At 43.7% G+C, this 21,677-nt stretch overlaps 1 protein-coding gene across 4 annotated transcripts in view; it reads right to left on the reverse strand.

Moving 5' to 3' along the window:
- irak3 (interleukin-1 receptor-associated kinase 3) overlaps positions 1-21,677 on the reverse strand; it is a 39,904-nt gene that overhangs the window by 4,314 nt on the left and 13,913 nt on the right. The window contains exons 4-11 of one of the 4 annotated variants that reach the window (XM_071331719.1): positions 18,861-18,930; positions 16,747-16,898; positions 16,388-16,452; positions 13,830-13,944; positions 10,963-11,081; positions 5,681-5,876; positions 2,641-2,703; positions 2,348-2,515 (exon numbers count right to left, since the gene is read on the reverse strand). In XM_071331719.1, the coding sequence (XP_071187820.1) occupies positions 2,348-2,515; positions 2,641-2,703; positions 5,681-5,876; positions 10,963-11,081; positions 13,830-13,944; positions 16,388-16,452; positions 16,747-16,898; positions 18,861-18,930 (948 nt within the window). The remainder of the gene's footprint in view (positions 1-2,347; positions 2,516-2,640; positions 2,704-5,680; positions 5,877-10,962; positions 11,082-13,829; positions 13,945-16,387; positions 16,453-16,746; positions 16,899-18,860; positions 18,931-21,677) is intronic. The other 3 variants (XM_071331720.1, XM_071331721.1, XM_071331722.1) reach the window with 3 other exon arrangements.

A 21,677-nucleotide genomic window follows, 5' to 3' on the forward strand; every position in this document is an offset into this window, starting at 1 on the left:
ATAATAACCATATTTTGTTACTGTTAGCATTCTAGGTAACATTTAACATCAAACTGTTCTTGTGCCGGAGTAAAACAACTGTAATTACATTGTATTAGCATTTTGTTACATAATAATTTGGTAATTGCATTTGAATTGTATAGCAATGAGCTGAGAATTGTTGTAACTACTCTACACAAGAATAGTGACGGTTCCTTATTCCATTTAATAACTCCATTATTGTGCAATTATAAAGACATTTCCAAATGTCCTATGTGACAACAATGTTGCTATGGTAATAATCACAAAGTTACTACATATGTACAAGAACTGGATGTCAAGTGTTACCGTATAACCTTATTTCACTCATTACCGTATAACCTTATGTCACTCATTACCATATAACCTTATGTCACTCATTACCGTATAACCTTATGTCACTCATTACCGTATAACCTTATGTCACTCATTACCGTATAACCTTATGTCACTCATTACCGTATAACCTTATGTCACTCATTACCGTATAACCTTATGTCACTCATTACCGTATAACCTTATGTCACTCATTACCGTATAACCTTATGTCACTCATTACCGTATAACCTTATGTCACTCGCTACCGTATAACCTTATGTCACTCATTACCGTATAACCTTATGTCACTCATTACCGTATAACCTTATGTCACTCGCTACCGTATAACCTTATGTCACTCATTACCGTATAACCTTATGTCACTCATTACCGTATAACCTTATGTCACTCATTACCGTATAACCTTATGTCACTCGCTACCGTATAACCTTATGTCACTCGCTACCGTATAACCTTATGTCACTCGCTACCGTATAACCTTATGTCACTCGCTACCGTATAACCTTATGTCACTCATTACGAACATATTTGTCAGTCCTTTTGTTATTCTCCTCTAATGTTGAGGTGATTCCATGTCCCTCGTGCATTTCATTCTAGGCTATAGACTATATTAAGATTCATATCTGAGAGCCTTCCAAACTATGTGCTTATGATCATATATTTAGACTAATTCAACTAACTGTTATAGTTTTGGGTTCTTCATCGAATATTTGGCAGCCACCAAATAAATATTTTTTTTGTTTTTCAAATAACTTGCATATATTCAAATACCTTCAAATATGATTTGGTTATTTGTGAGGTATTCTTTTCCTGAGACCTGTATTTGAATATCAAAAACAAATATTTGCTATATTCGACTACCTCAAATTCTAAATAAACTATCTTCAACTAGCTCAAACTCTACCTAAACTATCTTCAACTAGCTCAAACTCTACCTAAACTATCTTCAACTAGCTCATACTCTACCTAAACTATCTTCGACTAGCTCAAACTCTACCTAAACTATCTTCGACTAGCTCAAACTCTACCTAAACTATCTTCGACTAGCTCAAACTCTGCCTAAACTATCTTCAACTAGCTCAAACTCTACCTAAACTATCTTCAACTAGCTCAAACTCTACCTAAACTATCTTCGACTAGCTCAAACTCTACCTAAACTATCTTCGACTAGCTCAAACTCTACCTAAACTATCTTCCACTAGCTCAAACTCTACCTAAACTATCTTCGACTAGCTCAAACTCTACCTAAACTATCTTCAACTAGCTCAAACTCTACCTAAACTATCTTCCACTAGCTCAAACTCTACCTAAACTATCTTCAACTAGCTCAAACTCTACCTAAACTATCTTCAACTAGCTCAAACTCTACCTAAACTATCTTCAACTAGCTCAAACTCTACCTAAACTATCTTCAACTAGCTCAAACTCTACCTAACTATCTTCAACTAGCTCAAACTCTACCTAAACTATCTTCAACTAGCTCAAACTCTACCTAAACTATCTTCAACTAGCTCAAACTCTACCTAAACTATCTTCAACTAGCTCAAACTCTACCTAAACTATCTTCAACTAGCTCATACTCTACTGAAACTATCTTCAACTAGCTCAAACTCTACCTAAACTATCTTCAACTACCTTGAGTATTTCAAAAGTTGGTATTTTCAAACAAACTACAAAATACAACTATTTTCTGCCCAGGTCTGATTCAGGTCTGATTCAAGTCTGATTCAGGTCGGATTCAGGTCGGATTCAGGTCTGATTCAGGTCGAATTCAGGTCTGATTCAGGTCTGATTCACGTCGAATTCAGGTCTGATTCAGGTCTGATTCAGGTCTGATTCAGTGGAAAATCAAACAAACAGTCCTACCCTGAACCTTGACTCTAAAAGTCAGGTTCATGTCCTTATTCTCACATTTACCCAACTCAATAAAGTAGAATTGAATTGAACTAAATTGAACTGGATTGCATTGAATTGTATTGAGTTGACTCACATTCTCCATGGTGGGTCTGTTGCGTGGTCGTGTAGAGGTGCAGTCGAGGGCTAGACGCAACAAGGTAAAGGACATAGAGTGGGGACAAAGACCAGCTCTCGGGTCCAGATACTGAAGACAGGAGTCTACACTGCCAGTGTCCTCCACCTCTCCACTTAGGACGTCTCTCTGGATGGGAGGGAGGATGAACCAGAGCGCATGTATCCAGCAATCCAGCATTATTTCATGTGTTTGCAAGTATTTCAATACAATGTGCAATTTCCGTAAGTAACACAATGTCATTCTAGTCTTACCAGCAGGGCGTGTTTAGGAGTCTCCTCTCTAACTTTCCGTCCCGTTAATATTTCCATTATAACCTAAAGAACAAATAGCTTCTTATTAACAGGTTCTGGTCATAGACATCCAAGCAATTCACAAACAGCTATGTTCTGGCATTCAGATCAGTTTATCTAGTATTAGTCGCAAGTAGCTGACAAAGACCACGTCTGTTGAAAGAGGATTGTTTTGTCAAGTGCTCCCTAACTCACCACTCCCAAGCTGAACACGTCCAGACTGACGGACAGCTGAACACAGTGCTCCCTAACTCACCACTCCCAAGCTGAACACGTCCAGACTGACGGACAGCTGAACACAGTGCTCCCTAACTCACCACTCCCAAGCTGAACACGTCCAGACTGACGGACAGCTGAACACAGTGCTCCCTAACTCACCACTCCCAAGCTGAACACGTCCAGACTGACGGACAGCTGAACACAGTGCTCCCTAACTCACCACTCCCAAGCTGAACACGTCCAGACTGACGGACAGCTGAACACAGTGCTCCCTAACTCACCACTCCCAAGCTGAACACGTCCAGACTGACGGACAGCTGAACACAGTGCTCCCTAACTCACCACTCCCAAGCTGAACACGTCCAGACTGACGGACAGCTGAACACAGTGCTCCCTAACTCACCACTCCCAAGCTGAACACGTCCAGACTGACGGACAGCTGAACACAGTGCTCCCTAACTCACCACTCCCAAGCTGAACACGTCCAGACTGACGGACAGCTGAACACAGTGCTCCCTAACTCACCACTCCCAAGCTGAACACGTCCAGACTGACGGACAGCTGAACACAGTGCTCCCTAACTCACCACTCCCAAGCTGAACACGTCCAGACTGACGGACAGCTGAACACAGTGCTCCCTAACTCACCACTCCCAAGCTGAACACGTCCAGACTGACGGACAGCTGAACACAGTGCTCCCTAACTCACCACTCCCAAGCTGAACACGTCCAGACTGACGGACAGCTGAACACAGTGCTCCCTAACTCACCACTCCCAAGCTGAACACGTCCAGACTGACGGACAGCTGAACACAGTGCTCCCTAACTCACCACTCCCAAGCTGAACACGTCCAGACTGACGGACAGCTGAACACAGTGCTCCCTAACTCACCACTCCCAAGCTGAACACGTCCAGACTGACGGACAGCTGAACACAGTGCTCCCTAACTCACCACTCCCAAGCTGAACACGTCCAGACTGACGGACAGCTGAACACAGTGCTCCCTAACTCACCACTCCCAAGCTGAACACGTCCAGACTGACGGACAGCTGAACACAGTGCTCCCTAACTCACCACTCCCAAGCTGAACACGTCCAGACTGACGGACAGCTGAACACAGTGCTCCCTAACTCACCACTCCCAAGCTGAACACGTCCAGACTGACGGACAGCTGAACACAGTGCTCCCTAACTCACCACTCCCAAGCTGAACACGTCCAGACTGACGGACAGCTGAACACAGTGCTCCCTAACTCACCACTCCCAAGCTGAACACGTCCAGACTGACGGACAGCTGAACACAGTGCTCCCTAACTCACCACTCCCAAGCTGAACACGTCCAGACTGACGGACAGCTGAACACAGTGCTCCCTAACTCACCACTCCCAAGCTGAACACGTCCAGACTGACGGACAGCTGAACACAGTGCTCCCTAACTCACCACTCCCAAGCTGAACACGTCCAGACTGACGGACAGCTGAACACAGTGCTCCCTAACTCACCACTCCCAAGCTGAACACGTCCAGACTGACGGACAGCTGAACACAGTGCTCCCTAACTCACCACTCCCAAGCTGAACACGTCCAGACTGACGGACAGCTGAACACAGTGCTCCCTAACTCACCACTCCCAAGCTGAACACGTCCAGACTGACGGACAGCTGAACACAGTGCTCCCTAACTCACCACTCCCAAGCTGAACACGTCCAGACTGACGGACAGCTGAACACAGTGCTCCCTAACTCACCACTCCCAAGCTGAACACGTCCAGACTGACGGACAGCTGAACACAGTGCTCCCTAACTCACCACTCCCAAGCTGAACACGTCCAGACTGACGGACAGCTGAACACAGTGCTCCCTAACTCACCACTCCCAAGCTGAACACGTCCAGACTGACGGACAGCTGAACACAGTGCTCCCTAACTCACCACTCCCAAGCTGAACACGTCCAGACTGACGGACAGCTGAACACAGTGCTCCCTAACTCACCACTCCCAAGCTGAACACGTCCAGACTGACGGACAGCTGAACACAGTGCTCCCTAACTCACCACTCCCAAGCTGAACACGTCCAGACTGACGGACAGCTGAACACAGTGCTCCCTAACTCACCACTCCCAAGCTGAACACGTCCAGACTGACGGACAGCTGAACACAGTGCTCCCTAACTCACCACTCCCAAGCTGAACACGTCCAGACTGACGGACAGCTGAACACAGTGCTCCCTAACTCACCACTCCCAAGCTGAACACGTCCAGACTGACGGACAGCTGAACACAGTGCTCCCTAACTCACCACTCCCAAGCTGAACACGTCCAGACTGACGGACAGCTGAACACAGTGCTCCCTAACTCACCACTCCCAAGCTGAACACGTCCAGACTGACGGACAGCTGAACACAGTGCTCCCTAACTCACCACTCCCAAGCTGAACACGTCCAGACTGACGGACAGCTGAACACAGTGCTCCCTAACTCACCACTCCCAAGCTGAACACGTCCAGACTGACGGACAGCTGAACACAGTGCTCCCTAACTCACCACTCCCAAGCTGAACACGTCCAGACTGACGGACAGCTGAACACAGTGCTCCCTAACTCACCACTCCCAAGCTGAACACGTCCAGACTGACGGACAGCTGAACACAGTGCTCCCTAACTCACCACTCCCAAGCTGAACACGTCCAGACTGACGGACAGCTGAACACAGTGCTCCCTAACTCACCACTCCCAAGCTGAACACGTCCAGACTGACGGACAGCTGAACACAGTGCTCCCTAACTCACCACTCCCAAGCTGAACACGTCCAGACTGACAGACAGCTTTCCGTCCCGGATGTATTCCTCCGGCAGGTAGCCCAGGGTTCCGAAGGTCGTATCCAAGGTAACGGTGCAGCTCTGACTGACAGAGTGGGGTCTGAGACGGGCCGTCCCAAAATCCGACAGCTTGGGCTGCAGCCGCTCGTCCAGCAGTATGTTAGAACTACACAGAGAGAAGACACTTTGGAATTCAGGTGTGACTGGGATCTTTGGAACTCAGGTGTGACTGGGATCTTTGGAACTCAGGTGTGACAGGGATCTTTGGAACTCAGGTGTGACTGGGATCTTTGGAACTCAGGTGTGACTGGGATCTTTGGAACTCAGGTGTGACAGGGATCTTTGGAACTCAGGGGTGACTGGGATCTTTGGAACTCAGGTGTGACGGGGATCTTTGGAACTCAGGTGTGACGGGGATCTTTGGAACTCAGGTGTGACGGGGATCTTTGGAACTCAGGTGTGACTGGGATCTTTGGAACTCAGGTGTGGCTGGGATCTTTGGAACTCAGGTGTGACTGGGATCTTTGGAACTCAGGTGTGACTGGGATCTTTGGAACTCAGGTGTGACTGGGATCTTTGGAACTCAGGTGTGACTGGGATCTTTGGAACTCAGGTGTGACTGGGATCTTTGGAACTCAGGTGTGACTGGGATCTTTGGAACTCAGGTGTGACTGGGATCTTTGGAACTCAGGTGTGACTGGGATCTTTGGAACTCAGGTGTGACTGGGATCTTTGGAACTCAGGTGTGACTGGGATCTTTGGAACTCAGGTGTGACTGGGATCTTTGGAACTCAGGTGTGACTGGGATCTTTGGAACTCAGGTGTGACTGGGATCTTTGGAAATGTGTTATGCTATGCTAGGCTATGTTATAGTGTGATATGTTGTGTTATGCTAGGCTAGGCTATGTTATAGTGTGATATGCTGTGTTATGCTATGCTAAAACAAATGCTTAAAAAATAAGTCTGTCTCTTTCCTGGTCCCATCATTCACCAAGACCCTGACATTTTTATTTTTCTAATTTAACCTTTACTTAACTAGGAAAGTCAGTTAAGAACAAATTCTTATTTTCAATGACGGCCTAGGAACAGTGGGTTAACTGCCTTGTTCAGGGGCAGAACGACAGATTTGTACCTTGTCAGCTCGGGGATTCGATCTTGCAACCTTCTCAGTTACTAGTCCAACGCTCTAACCACTAGGCTACCTGCTCTAACCACTAGGCTACCTGCTCTAACCACTAGGCTACCTGCTCTAACCACTAGGCTACCTGCATCTAACCACTAGGCTACCTTCTCTAACCACTAGGCTACCTGCTCTAACCACTAGGCTACCTGCTCTAACCACTAGGCTACCTGCTCTAACCACTAGGCTACCTGCTCTAACCACTAGGCTACCTGCATCTAACCACTAGGCTACCTTCTCTAACCACTAGGCTACCTGCTCTAACCACTAGGCTACCTGCTCTAACCACTAGGCTACCTGCCTCTAACCACTAGGCTACCTGCCTCTAACCACTAGGCTACCTGCTCTAACCACTAGGCTACCTGCTCTAACCACTAGGCTACCTGCCTCTAACCACTAGGCTACCTGTCTCTAACCACTAGGCTACCTGTCACTAACCACTAGGCTACCTGTCTCTAACCACTAGGCTACCTGTCACTAACCACTAGGCTAGGGGGTGAAAGGGGGTGAGGTGAGTGACTAGACTAGGGGTTTGAGCTGGTACCTTGTGATGTTATAGACTAGGGGTTTGAGCTGGTACCTTGTTATGTTATAGACTAGGGGTTTGAGCTGGTACCTTGTTATGTTATTGACTAGGGGTTTGAGCTGGTACCTTGTGATGTTATAGACTAGGGGTTTGAGCTGGTACCTTGTTATGTTATAGACTAGGGGTTTGAGCTGGTACTTTGTGATGTTATAGACTAGGGGTTTGAGCTGGTACCTTGTTATGTTATTGACTAGGGGTTTGAGCTGGTACCCTGTTATGTTATAGACTAGGGGTTTGAGCTGGTACCTTGTTATGTTATTGACTAGGGGTTTGAGCTGGTACCTTGTGATGTTATAGACTAGGGGTTTGAGCTGGTACCTTGTTATGTTATAGACTAGGGGTTTGAGCTGGTACCTTGTGATGTTATAGACTAGGGGTTTGAGCTGGTACCTTGTGATGTTATAGACTAGGGGTTTGAGCTGGTACCCTGTTATGTTATAGACTAGGGGTTTGAGCTGGTACCTTGTTATGTTATTGACTAGGGGTTTGAGCTGGTACCTTGTGATGTTATAGACTAGGGGTTTGAGCTGGTACCCTGTTATGTTATAGACTAGGGGTTTGAGCTGGTACCTTGTTATGTTATTGACTAGGGGTTTGAGCTGGTACCTTGTTATGTTATAGACTAGGGGTTTGAGCTGGTACCCTGTTATGTTATAGACTAGGGGTTTGGGCTGGTACCTTGTGATGTTATAGACTAGGGGTTTGAGCTGGTACCTTGTTATGTTATAGACTAGGGGTTTGAGCTGGTACCTTGTTATGTTATAGACTAGGGGTTTGAGCTGGTACCTTGTTATGTTATTGACTAGGGGTTTGAGCTGGTACCTTGTTATGTTATAGACTAGGGGTTTGAGCTGGTACCTTGTTATGTTATAGACTAGGCGTTTGAGCTGGTACCTTATTATGTTATAGACTAGGGGTTTGAGCTGGTACCTTGTTATGTTATTGACTAGGGGTTTGAGCTGGTACCTTGTTATGTTATAGACTAGGGGTTTGAGCTGGTACCTTGTGATGTTATAGACTAGGGGTTTGAGCTGGTACCTTGTTATGTTATAGACTAGGGGTTTGAGCTGGTACCTTGTGATGTTATAGACTAGGGGTTTGAGCTGGTACCTTGTGATGTTATAGACTAGGGGTTTGGGCTGGTACCTTGTGATGTTATAGACTAGGGGTTTGAGCTGGTACCTTGTGATGTTATAGACTAGGGGTTTGAGCTGGTACCTTGTGATGTTATAGACTAGGGGTTTGAGCTGGTACCTTGTGATGTTATAGACTAGGGGTTTGGGCTGGTACCTTGTGATGTTATAGACTAGGGGTTTGAGCTGGTACCTTGTGATGTTATAGACTAGGGGTTTGAGCTGGTACCTTGTGATGTTATAGACTAGGGGTTTGAGCTGGTACCTTGTTATGTTATAGACTAGGGGTTTGAGCTGGTACCTTGTGATGTTATAGACTAGGGGTTTGAGCTGGTACCTTGTTATGTTATAGACTAGGGGTTTGAGCTGGTACCTTGTGATGTTATAGACTAGGGGTTTGAGCTGGTACCTTGTGATGTTATAGACTAGGGGTTTGAGCTGGTACCTTGTGATGTTATAGACTAGGGGTTTGAGCTGGTACCTTGTTATGTTATAGACTAGGGGTTTGAGCTGGTACTTTGTGATGTTATTGACTAGGGGTCTGAGCTGGTACCTTGTTATGTTATAGACTAGGGGTTTGAGCTGGTACCCTGTTATGTTATTGACTAGGGGTTTGAGCTGGTACGTTGTGATGTTATAGACTAGGGGTTTGAGCTGGTACCTTGTGATGTTATAGACTAGGGGTTTGAGCTGGTACCTTGTTATGTTATTGACTAGGGGTTTGAGCTGGTACCCTGTTATGTTATAGACTAGGGGTTTGAGCTGGTACCTTGTTATGTTATAGACTAGTGGTTTGAGCTGGTACCTTGTGATGTTATTGACTAGGGGTTTGAGCTGGTACCTTGTGATGTTATAGACTAGTGGTTTGAGCTGGTACCTTGTGATGTTATTGACTAGGGGTCTGAGCTGGTACCTTGTTATGTTATAGACTAGTGGTTTGAGCTGGTACCCTGTTATGTTATAGACTAGTGGTTTGAGCTGGTACCTTGTTATGTTATAGACTAGTGGTTTGAGCTGGTACCTTGTTATGTTATAGACTAGGGGTTTGAGCTGGTACCTTGTTATGTTATAGACTAGGGGTTTGAGCTGGTACCTTGTGATGTTATTGACTAGGGGTTTGAGCTGGTACCTCGTTATGTTATTGACTAGGGGTTTGAGCTGGTACCTTGTGATGTTATAGACTAGGGGTTTGAGCTGGTACTTTGTGATGTTATTGACTAGGGGTTTGAGCTGGTACCTCGTTATGTTATTGACTAGGGGTTTGAGCTGGTACCTTGTGATGTTATTGACTAGGGGTTTGAGCTGGTACCTTGTTATGTTATAGACTAGTGGTTTGAGCTGGTACCTTGTGATGTTATTGACTAGGGGTTTGAGCTGGTACCTTGTGATGTTATAGACTAGTGGTTTGAGCTGGTACCTTGTGATGTTATTGACTAGGGGTCTGAGCTGGTACCTTGTTATGTTATAGACTAGTGGTTTGAGCTGGTACCCTGTTATGTTATAGACTAGTGGTTTGAGCTGGTACCTTGTTATGTTATAGACTAGTGGTTTGAGCTGGTACCTTGTTATGTTATAGACTAGGGGTTTGAGCTGGTACCTTGTTATGTTATAGACTAGGGGTTTGAGCTGGTACCTTGTGATGTTATTGACTAGGGGTTTGAGCTGGTACCTCGTTATGTTATTGACTAGGGGTTTGAGCTGGTACCTTGTGATGTTATAGACTAGGGGTTTGAGCTGGTACTTTGTGATGTTATTGACTAGGGGTTTGAGCTGGTACCTTGTTATGTTATTGACTAGGGGTTTGAGCTGGTACCTTGTGATGTTATTGACTAGGGGTTTGAGCTGGTACCTTGTTATGTTATAGACTAGGCGTTTGAGCTGGTACCTTGTGATGTTATAGACTAGGGGTTTGAGCTGGTATCTTGTTATGTTATAGACTAGGGGTTTGAGCTGGTACCTTGTTATGTTATAGACTAGGGGTTTGAGCCGGTACCTCGTTATGTTATTGACTAGGGGTTTGAGCTGGTACCTTGTGATGTTATTGACTAGGGGTTTGAGCTGGTACCTTGTTATGTTATAGACTAGGCGTTTGAGCTGGTACCTTATTATGTTATAGACTAGGGGTTTGAGCTGGTACCTTGTGATGTTATAGACTAGGGGTTTGAGCTGGTATCTTGTTATGTTATAGACTAGGGGTTTGAGCTGGTACCTTGTGATGTTATTGACTAGGGGTTTGAGCCGGTACCTTGTTATGTTATAGACTAGGGGTTTGAGCTGGTACCTTGTGATGTTATTGACTAGTGGTTTGAGCTGGTACCTTGTGATGTTATAGACTAGGGGTTTGAGCTGGTACCTTGTTATGTTACCACAGACCACAGTGCAGGGCTGGGCCATGTGTAGGTGATATACAGCCTTAGCCGTCCCCTTGATGATGTCCAGACGCTCCTGCCATGAGAGAGTGGGCACTACGTTCTACAGAGAGATGCAGGAGGGGAGACATGTTAGCATTTAAACACCAATACACCTACGACCATACAGTCTGTCCACCACAGAGACAGACACACTGATATGTTTGTCATTGAAATAGAATAGAATAGGTAACACAACTAGAATAGGTAACACAACCTACAACTAGAATAGGAAACACAACCTACTACTAGAATAGGTAACACAACCTACTACTAGAATAGGTAACACAACTAGAATAGGTAACACAACCTACAACTAGAATAGGTAACACAACCTACTACTAGAATAGGTAACACAACCTACAACTAGAATAGGTAACACAACCTACAACTAGAATAGGTAATACAACTAGATGCAGTCTGTACAACTAGAATAGGTAATACAACCTACAACTAGAATAGGTAATACAACCTACAACTAGAATAGGTAATACAACCTACAACTAGAATAGGTAACACAACTAGAATAGGTAACACAACTAGAATAGGTAACACAACCTACAACTAGAATAGGTAACACAACCTACAACTAGAATAGGTAACACAACCTACAACTAGAATAGGTAACACAACTAGAATAGGTAACACAACCTACAACTAGAATAGGTAACACAACCTACAACTAGAATAGGTAACACAACCTACAACTAGAATAGGTAACACAACTAGAATAGGTAACACAACCTACAACTAGAATAGGTAACACAACTAGAATAGGTAACACAACCTACAACTAGAATAGGTAACACAACCTACAACTAGAATAGGTAATACAACTAGAATAGGTAACACAACCTACAACTAGAATAGGTAACACAACTAGAATAGGTAACACAACCTACAACTAGAATAGGTAACACAACCTACAACTAGAATAGGTAACACAACCTACAACTAGAATAGGTAACACAACTAGAATAGGTAACACAACCTACAACTAGAATAGGTAACACAACTAGAATAGGTAACACAACCTACAACTAGAATAGGTAACACAACCTACAACTAGAATAGGTAATACAACTAGAATAGGTAACACAACCTACAACTAGAATAGGAAACACAACCTACTACTAGAATAGGTAACACAACCTACAACTAGAATAGGTAACACAACTAGAATAGGTAACACAACCTACAACTAGAATAGGTAACACAACTAGAATAGGTAACACAACCTACAACTAGAATAGGTAACACAACTAGAATAGGTAACACAACCTACAACTAGAATAGGTAACACAACCTACAACTAGAATAGGTAATACAACTAGAATAGGTAACACAACCTACAACTAGAATAGGTAACACAACCTACAACTAGAATAGGTAACACAACTAGAATAGGTAACACAACCTACAACTAGAATAGGTATATTTTCTGAAGAAAATGTGTGAGCTTGTGCGTAGTGGTGTCTGAACTGAAGAGGTAGATCTCACCTGGCCATGCAGTCTGTGATCCGTTGGGAAGGTAAGGGGTATAGAATATAATATCTCACCTGGTCATGCAGTCTGTGATCCGTTGGGAAGGTAAGGGTATAGAATAGAATATCTCACCTGGCCATGCAGTCTGTGGAACAGTGATCCGCTGGGAAGGTAAGGGGTATAGAATAGAATATCTCACCTGGCCATGCAGTCTATGGAACAGTGATCCGTTGGGAAGGTAAGGGGTATAGAATAGAATATCTCACCTGGTCATGCAGTCTGTGGAACAGTGATCCGTTGGGAAGGTAAGGGGTATAGAATAGAATATCTCACCTGGTCATGCAGTCTGTGGAACAGTGATCCATTGGGAAGGTAAGGGGTATAGAATAGAATATCTCACCTGGCCATGCAGTCTGTGGAACAGTGATCTGTTGGGAAGGTAAGGGGTATAGAATAGAATATCTCACCTGGCCATGCAGTCTGTGGAACAGTGATCCGCTGGGAAGGTAAGGGGTATAGAATAGAATATCTCACCTGGCCATGCAGTCTGTGGAACAGTGATCCGCTGGGAAGGTAAGGGGTATAGAATAGAATATCTCACCTGGCCATGCAGTCTGTGGAACAGTGATCCGTTGGGAAGGTAAGGGGTATAGAATAGAATATCTCACCTGGCCATGCAGTCTGTGGAACAGTGATCCGCTGGGAAGGTAAGGGGTATAGAATAGAATATCTCACCTGGCCATGCAGTCTGTGGAACAGTGATCCGCTGGGAAGGTAAGGGGTATAGAATAGAATATCTCACCTGGCCATGCAGTCTGTGGAACAGTGATCCGCTGGGAAGGTAAGGGTATAGAATAGAATATCTCACCTGGCCATGCAGTCTGTGGAACAGTGATCCGCTGGGAAGGTAAGGGGTATAGAATAGAATATCTCACCTGGCCATGCAGTCTGTGGAACAGTGATCCGTTGGGAAGGTAAGGGGTATAGAATAGAATATCTCACCTGGCCATGCAGTCTGTGGAACAGTGATCCGTTGGGAAGGTAAGGGTATAGAATAGAATATCTCACCTGGCCATGCAGTCTGTGGAACAGTGATCCGTTGGGAAGGTAAGGGGTATAGAATAGAATATCTCACCTGGCCATGCAGTCTGTGGAACAGTGATCCGTTGGGAAGGTAAGGGGTATAGAATAGAATATCTCACCTGGCCATGCAGTCTGTGGAACAGTGATCCGTTGGGAAGGTAAGGGGTATAGAATAGAATATCTCACCTGGCCATGCAGTCTGTGATCCGCTGGGAAGGTAAGGGTATAGAATAGAATATCTCACCTGGCCATGCAGTCTGTGGAACAGTGATCCGCTGGGAAGGTAAGGGTATACCAGCCAGTAACGATCCCCATCAGAGTAACAACCCAACAGCTCTAAGATGTTAGGATGCTGGTAGCTGAAGGATAAACAGGCAGATTTGATGATTAGTAAAAGACAGATATTTACCTTTATTTAACCAGGTAAGTCATTGACAACAGATTTTCTTAGGAGAAGATGTGTTCATGGAAGACTATTGATATGTCATAATGGATTTCAGAGGTAAATATTTACACAGAAACCATCTAAAATGGAGGATTAATATAGCAGGTAGACATACAGAAACAATCTAAAATGGAGGATGAATGGAGTAGGTAGACATACAGAAACAATCTAAAATGGAGGATGAATGGAGTAGGTAGACATACAGAGACAATCTAAAATGGAGGATGAATGGAGTAGGTAGACATACAGAAACAATCTAAAATGGAGGATCAATGGAGTAGGTAGACATACAGAATCAATCTAAAATGGAGGATGAATGGAGTAGGTAGACATACAGAAACAATCTAAAATGGAGGATCAATGGAGTAGGTAGACATACAGAGATCAATCTAAAATGGAGGATGAATGGAGTAGGTAGACATACAGAAACAATCTAAAATGGAGGATGAATGGAGTAGGTAGACATACAGAGATCAATCTAAAATGGAGGATGAATGGAGTAGGTAGACATACAGAAACCATCTAAAATGGAGGATCAATGGAGTAGGTAGACATACAGAAACAATCTAAAATGGAGGATGAATGGAGTAGGTAGACATACAGAAACAATCTAAAATGGAGGATGAATGGAGTAGGTAGACATACAGAAACAATCTAAAATGGAGGATGAATGGAGTAGGTAGACATACAGAAACAATCTAAAATGGAGGATCAATGGAGTAGGTAGACATACAGAATCAATCTAAAATGGAGGATGAATGGAGTAGGTAGACATACAGAAACAATCTAAAATGGAGGATCAATGGAGCAGGTAGACATACAGAGACAATCTAAAATGGAGGAATAATGGAGTAGGTAGACATACAGAAACAATCTAAAATGGAGGATCAATGGAGTAGGTAGACATACAGAAACAATCTAAAATGGAGGATCAATGGAGTAGGTAGACATACAGAAACAATCTAAAATGGAGGATCAATGGAGTAGGTAGACATACAGAAACAATCTAAAATGGAGGATCAATGGAGTAGGTAGACATACAGAATCAATCTAAAATGGAGGATGAATGGAGTAGGTAGACATACAGAAACAATCTAAAATGGAGGATCAATGGAGCAGGTAGACATACAGAGACAATCTAAAATGGAGGATTAATGGAGTAGGTAGACATACAGAAACAATCTAAAATGGAGGATGAATGGAGCAGGTAGACATACAGAGACAATCTAAAATGGAGGATTAATGGAGTAGGTAGACATACAGAAACAATCTAAAATGTAGGATGAATGGAGTAGGTAGACATACAGAAACAATCTAAAATGTAGGATTAATGGAGTAGGTAGACATACAGAAACAATCTAAAATGGAGGATGAATGGAGTAGGTAGACATACAGAAACAATCTAAAATGGAGGACGAATGGAGTAGGTAGACATACAGAAACAATCTAAAATGGAGGATCAATGGAGTAGTTAGACATACAGAAACCATCTGAAATGGAGGATCAATGGAGTAGGTAGACATACAGAAACAATCTAAAATGGAGGATGGAGTAGGTAGACATACAGAAACAATCTAAAATGGAGGATCAATGGAGTAGGTAGACATACAGAATCAATCTAAAATGGAGGATGAATGGAGTAGGTAGACATACAGAAACAATCTAAAATGGAGGATCAATGGAGTAGGTAGAGATACAGAAACAATCTAAAATGGAGGATGAATGGAGTAGGTAGACATACAGAGACAATCTAAAATGGAGGATCAATGGAGTAGGTAGACATACAGAAACAATCTAAAATGGAGGATGAATGGAGTAGGTAGACATACAGAAACAATCTAAAATGGCGGATCAATGGAGTAGGTAGACATACAGAAACAATCTAAAATGGCGGATCAATGGAGTAGGTAGACATACAGAGACAATCTAAAATGGCGGATCAATGGAGTAGGTAGACATACAGAGACAATCTAAAATGGAGGATCAATGGAGTAGGTAGACATACAGAAACAATCTAAAATGGCGGATCAATGGAGTAGGTAGACATACAGAAACAATCTAAAATGGAGGATGAATGGAGTAGGTAGACATACAGAAACAATCTAAAATGGAGGATGAATGGAGTAGGTAGACATACAGAAACAATCTAAAATGGAGGATGAATGGAGTAGGTAGACATACAGAAACAGTCTAAAATGGAGGATGAATGGAGTAGGTAGACATACAGAAACAATCTAAAATGGAGGATGAATGGAGTAGGTAGACATACAGAAACAATCTAAAATGGAGGATGAATGGAGTAGGTAGACATACAGAAACAATCTAAAATGGAGGATGAATGGAGTAGTTAGACATACAGATGATGAACTTCCATCTCTCTCCTGAATAGGTCCCACAACTTCCTCCATGAGGCTTTCTGCACCTGTACAGACCAACGAAGAAGACCAACAAAACACTTGAACTGTGGTGTGTATGTCCTCTGCACCTGAACAGACCAACGAAGAAGACCAACAAAACACTTGAACTGTGGTGTGTATGTATGTATATGTATATGTGTGTATATGTATGTCCTCAGTCCTTTTAAAGCACATAACCAAATAAATATCTCTCTAGTTGAATAATCACCTTTATTATATTTCATCTCCATCAAGCCAGGGTCATTTTGAAAAGATGACTTTTATAAATGGAGCACGGTATGGAGTAGGAGTGTCAGTACCTGCTTGAAGAGCTTGACAGCGAAGGTTTCGTTTCCCTTTACCGCTCTGTAGACAGCAGAGAAGCTGCCCTCAGAGATCTTCATGTCCTGGTGAAAATGTCTAGTTCCCTCTATGACGTCGGAGTAGGTGATCACAAGCCTGTGGTTTCTACCTAGCAAACAAAGTGAAAACACTGAGCCTGTGGTTTCTACCTAGCAACAAGGTCAAAACACTAAGCCTGTGGTTTCTACCTAGAAACAAGGTCAAAACACTGAGCCTGTGGTTTCTACCTAGCAACAAGGTGAGAATACTTAGAACATATGCAGAGTAACGAGGAAAAACCTCAGCATTCTCACTAGTACTTTTACACAGGTTCAATGAGCCGTATGGTTACGTCCCAAACAGCACCCTATTCCCTACATAGTGGACTACTTTTGACCCATGGGCACTATTTAGGGAATAGGGTGCCCATTTGGGTTGCACCCTATGAAACAGGTGGTCAATGAAACCACGAATCAAAAAGGGAAGTGAAATAGGGAATTGGATACGTCAGACGCTTCCTCTCATTGGATGTTCCACATAATGCCCTCAATATTGTTTATGAGTCTGTTGTAACTAGGGACCATCTCAACACATCAGTCTGTTGGATCTAGGGACCATCTCAACACATCAGTCTGTTGTATCTAGGGACCATATCAACACATCAGTCTGTTGTATCTAGGGACCATCTCAACACATCAGTCTGTTGTATCTAGGGACCATCTCAGCACATCAGTCTGTTGTATCTAGGGACCATCTCAACACATCAGTCTGTTGTATCTAGGGACCATCTCAACACATCAGTCTGTTGTATCTAGGGACCATCTCAACACATCAGTCTGTTGTATCTAGGGACCATCTCAACACATCAGTCTGTTGTAACTAGGGACCATCTCAACACATCAGTCTGTTGTATCTAGGGACCATCTCAGCACATCAGTCTGTTGTAACTAGGGACCATCTCAACACATCAGTCTGTTGTAACTAGGGACCATCTCAACACATCAGTCTGTTGTAACTAGGGACCATCTCAACACATCAGTCTGTTGTATCTAGGGACCATCTCAGCACATCAGTCTGTTGTAACTAGGGACCATCTCAACACATCAGTCTGTTGTATCTAGGGACCATCTCAACACATCAGTCTGTTGTATCTAGGGACCATCTCAGCACATCAGTCTGTTGTAACTAGGGACCATCTCAACACATCAGTCTGTTGTATCTAGGGACCATCTCAACACATCAGTCTGTTGTATCTAGGGACCATCTCAACACATCAGTCTGTTGTATCTAGGGACCATCTCAACACATCAGTCTGTTGTATCTAGGGACCATCTCAACACATTAGTCTGTTGTATCTAGGGACCATCTCAACACATCAGTCTGTTGTATCTAGGGACCATCTCAACACATCAGTCTGTTGTAACTAGGGACCATCTCAGCACATCAGTCTGTTGTATCTAGGGACCATCTCAACACATCAGTCTGTTGTATCTAGGGACCATCTCAACACATCAGTCTGTTGTATCTAGGGACCATCTCACCACATCAGTCTGTTGTATCTAGGGACCAGAGGTGTGATGTTTTGATGAGGTGTGATGTTTTGATGAGGTGTGATGTTTTGATTAGGTGTGATGTTTTGATGAGGTGTGATGTTTTGATGAGGTGTGATGTTTTGATGAGGTGCGATGTTTTGATGAGGTGTGATGTTTTGATGAGGTGTGATGTTTTGATGAGGTGTGACGTTTTGATGACCCAACATAAGAACCTGTGATAGTAGTACTAACATAGCACGATGAATACACTTCCTACTGAAACAATGAAATGACTCAGCAATCTAATGTATTCATCTCATTAGGAATATTAAAAGGTGGACAGAAAATCATAAAAAATTTAAAGAATAATAACATTGTCACATACATCGGATAGGTGCAGTCAGTCTGCACCTATCCGATGTATGTGACAATACGTTTTACAATACGTTTTACAAGGTAGTAGTACGGCGCCCCTGCAGCTAATTAGGGTTAAGTGCCTTGCTCAAGGGCACACGGGCAGTTTTTCACATCATCGGCTCAGCGACCTTTCAGTTAAGTACCTTCACTAGACACATGGTAATTAGACTGGTTCCAACCAGGTTGGGTCGACTCGCTGGCAGGTGGGGGTGACTGAGAAAACAGGACATGAGGACAAAAACACACACAACATGGAACATACAACAGACAGCAGTAATTACAGTGTAACAAAGGATGAATTACAGGGTGACACATGGACTGGCCTACATAGACAGCAGTTATTACAGTGTAACAAAGGATGAATTACAGGGTGACACATGGACTGGCCTACATAGACAGCAGTTATTACAGTGTAATAAAAGGATGAATTACAGGGTGACACATGGACTGGCCTACATAGACAGCAGTTATTACAGTGTAACAAAGGATGAATTACAGGGTGACACATGGACTGGCCTACATAGACAGCAGTTATTACAGTGTAACAAAGGATGAATTACAGGGTGACACATGGACTGGCCTACATAGACAGCAGTTATTACAGTGTAACAAAGGATGAATTACAGGGTGACACATGGACTGGCCTACATAGACAACAGGGACCCATTTGAGACACACTTTCATACATTCATTAAGGTGAAAATGACTCGTCTCTATAAAAGGGAGATTATTCATTTCAAGTTCAACACAAACTACATAACATAATAGGTTGATCATGACTAGGAGCCTATCACGGGTGATGAGGGGAGGAGTTTGATTAATAGATATATCATGACATAAGTAGTAGCCTATCACGGGTGATGAGGGGAGGAGTTTGATTAATAGACATATCATGACATAAGTAGTAGCCTATCACGGGTGATGAGGGGAGGGGTTTGATTAATAGATATATCATGACATAAGTAGTAGCCTATCACGGGTGACTGAGGAGGGGAGGGGTTTGATTAATAGATATATCATGACATAAGTAGTAGCCTATCACGGGTGATGAGGGGAGGGGTTTGATTAATAGATATATCATGACATAAGTAGTAGCCTATCACGGGTGACTGGGGAGGGGAGGAGTTTGATTAATAGATATATCATGACATAACTAGTTGCCTATCACGGGTGACTGAGGAGGGGAGGGGTTTGGTTAATAGATATATCATGACATAACTAGTTGCCTACCGCGGGTGACTGAGGAGCGGAGGGGTTTGGTTAATAGATATATCATGACATAACTAGTTGCCTATCACGGGTGACTGAGGAGGGGAGGGGTTTGGTTAATAGATATATCATGACATAACTAGTTGCCTACCGCGGGTGACTGAGGAGTGGAGGGGTTTGGTTAATAGATATATCATGACATAACTAGTTGCCTACCGCGGGTGACTGATGAGGGGAGGGGTTTGATTAATAGATATATAATGACCAGTTAAAGTAGCCTACCGCGGGTGACTGAGGAGCGGAGAGGTTTGATTAATAGATATATCATGACATAACTAGTTGCCTACCGCGGGTGACTGAGGAGTGGAGGGGTTTGGTTAATAGATATATCATGACATAACTAGTTGCCTACCGCGGGTGACTGATGAGGGGAGGAGTTTGATTAATAGATATATCATGACATAACTAGTTGCCTATCACGGGTGACTGAGGAGGGGAGGGGTTTGGTTAATAGATATATCATGACATAACTAGTTGCCTACCGCGGGTGACTGAGGAGCGGAGGGGTTTGGTTAATAGATATATCATGACATAACTAGTTGCCTATCACGGGTGACTGAGGAGGGGAGGGGTTTGGTTAATAGATATATCATGACATAACTAGTTGCCTACCGCGGGTGACTGAGGAGTGGAGGGGTTTGGTTAATAGATATATCATGACATAACTAGTTGCCTACCGCGGGTGACTGATGAGGGGAGGGGTTTGATTAATAGATATATAATGACCAGTTAAAGTAGCCTACCGCGGGTGACTGAGGAGCGGAGAGGTTTGATTAATAGATATATCATGACATAACTAGTTGCCTACCGCGGGTGACTGAGGAGTGGAGGGGTTTGGTTAATAGATATATCATGACATAACTAGTTGCCTACCACGGGTGACTGAGGAGTGGAGGAGTTTGATTAATAGATATATAATGACCAGTTAAAGTAGCCTACCGCGAGTGACTGAGGAGGGGAGGGGTTTGATTAATAGATATATCATGACATAACTAGTTGCCTACCGCGAGTGACTGAGGAGGGGAGGGGTTTGATTAATAGATATATCATGACATAACTAGTTGCCTACCGCGAGTGACTGAGGAGGGGAGGGGTTTGATTAATAGATATATCATGACATAACTAGTTGCCTACCGCGGGTGACTGAGGAGGGGAGGGGTTTGATTAATAGATATATCATGACATAACTAGTAGCCTACCGCGGGTGACTGAGGAGGGGAGGGGTTTGGTTAATAGATATATCATGACATGACTAGTTGCCTACCACGGGTGACTGAGGAGGGGAGGGGTTTGATTAATAGATATATCATGACATAACTAGTTGCCTACCGCGGGTGACTGAGGAGGGGAGGGGTTTGATTAATAGATATATCATGACATAACTAGTAGCCTACCGCGGGTGACTGAGGAGGGGAGGGGTTTGATTAATAGATATATCATGACATAACTAGTTGCCTACCGCGGGTGACTGAGGAGGGGAGGGGTTTGATTAATAGATATATCATGACATAACTAGTAGCCTACCGCGGGTGACTGAGGAGGGGAGGGGTTTGGTTAATAGATATATCATGACATAACTAGTTGCCTATCACGGGTGACTGAGGAGGGGAGGGGTTTGGTTAATAGATATATCATGACATAACTAGTTGCCTACCGCGGGTGACTGAGGAGTGGAGGGGTTTGGTTAATAG

The sequence above is a fragment of the Salvelinus alpinus genome, chromosome 11, assembly GCF_045679555.1.
Source record: "Salvelinus alpinus chromosome 11, SLU_Salpinus.1, whole genome shotgun sequence".
Lineage (NCBI taxonomy): Eukaryota > Metazoa > Chordata > Actinopteri > Salmoniformes > Salmonidae > Salvelinus > Salvelinus alpinus.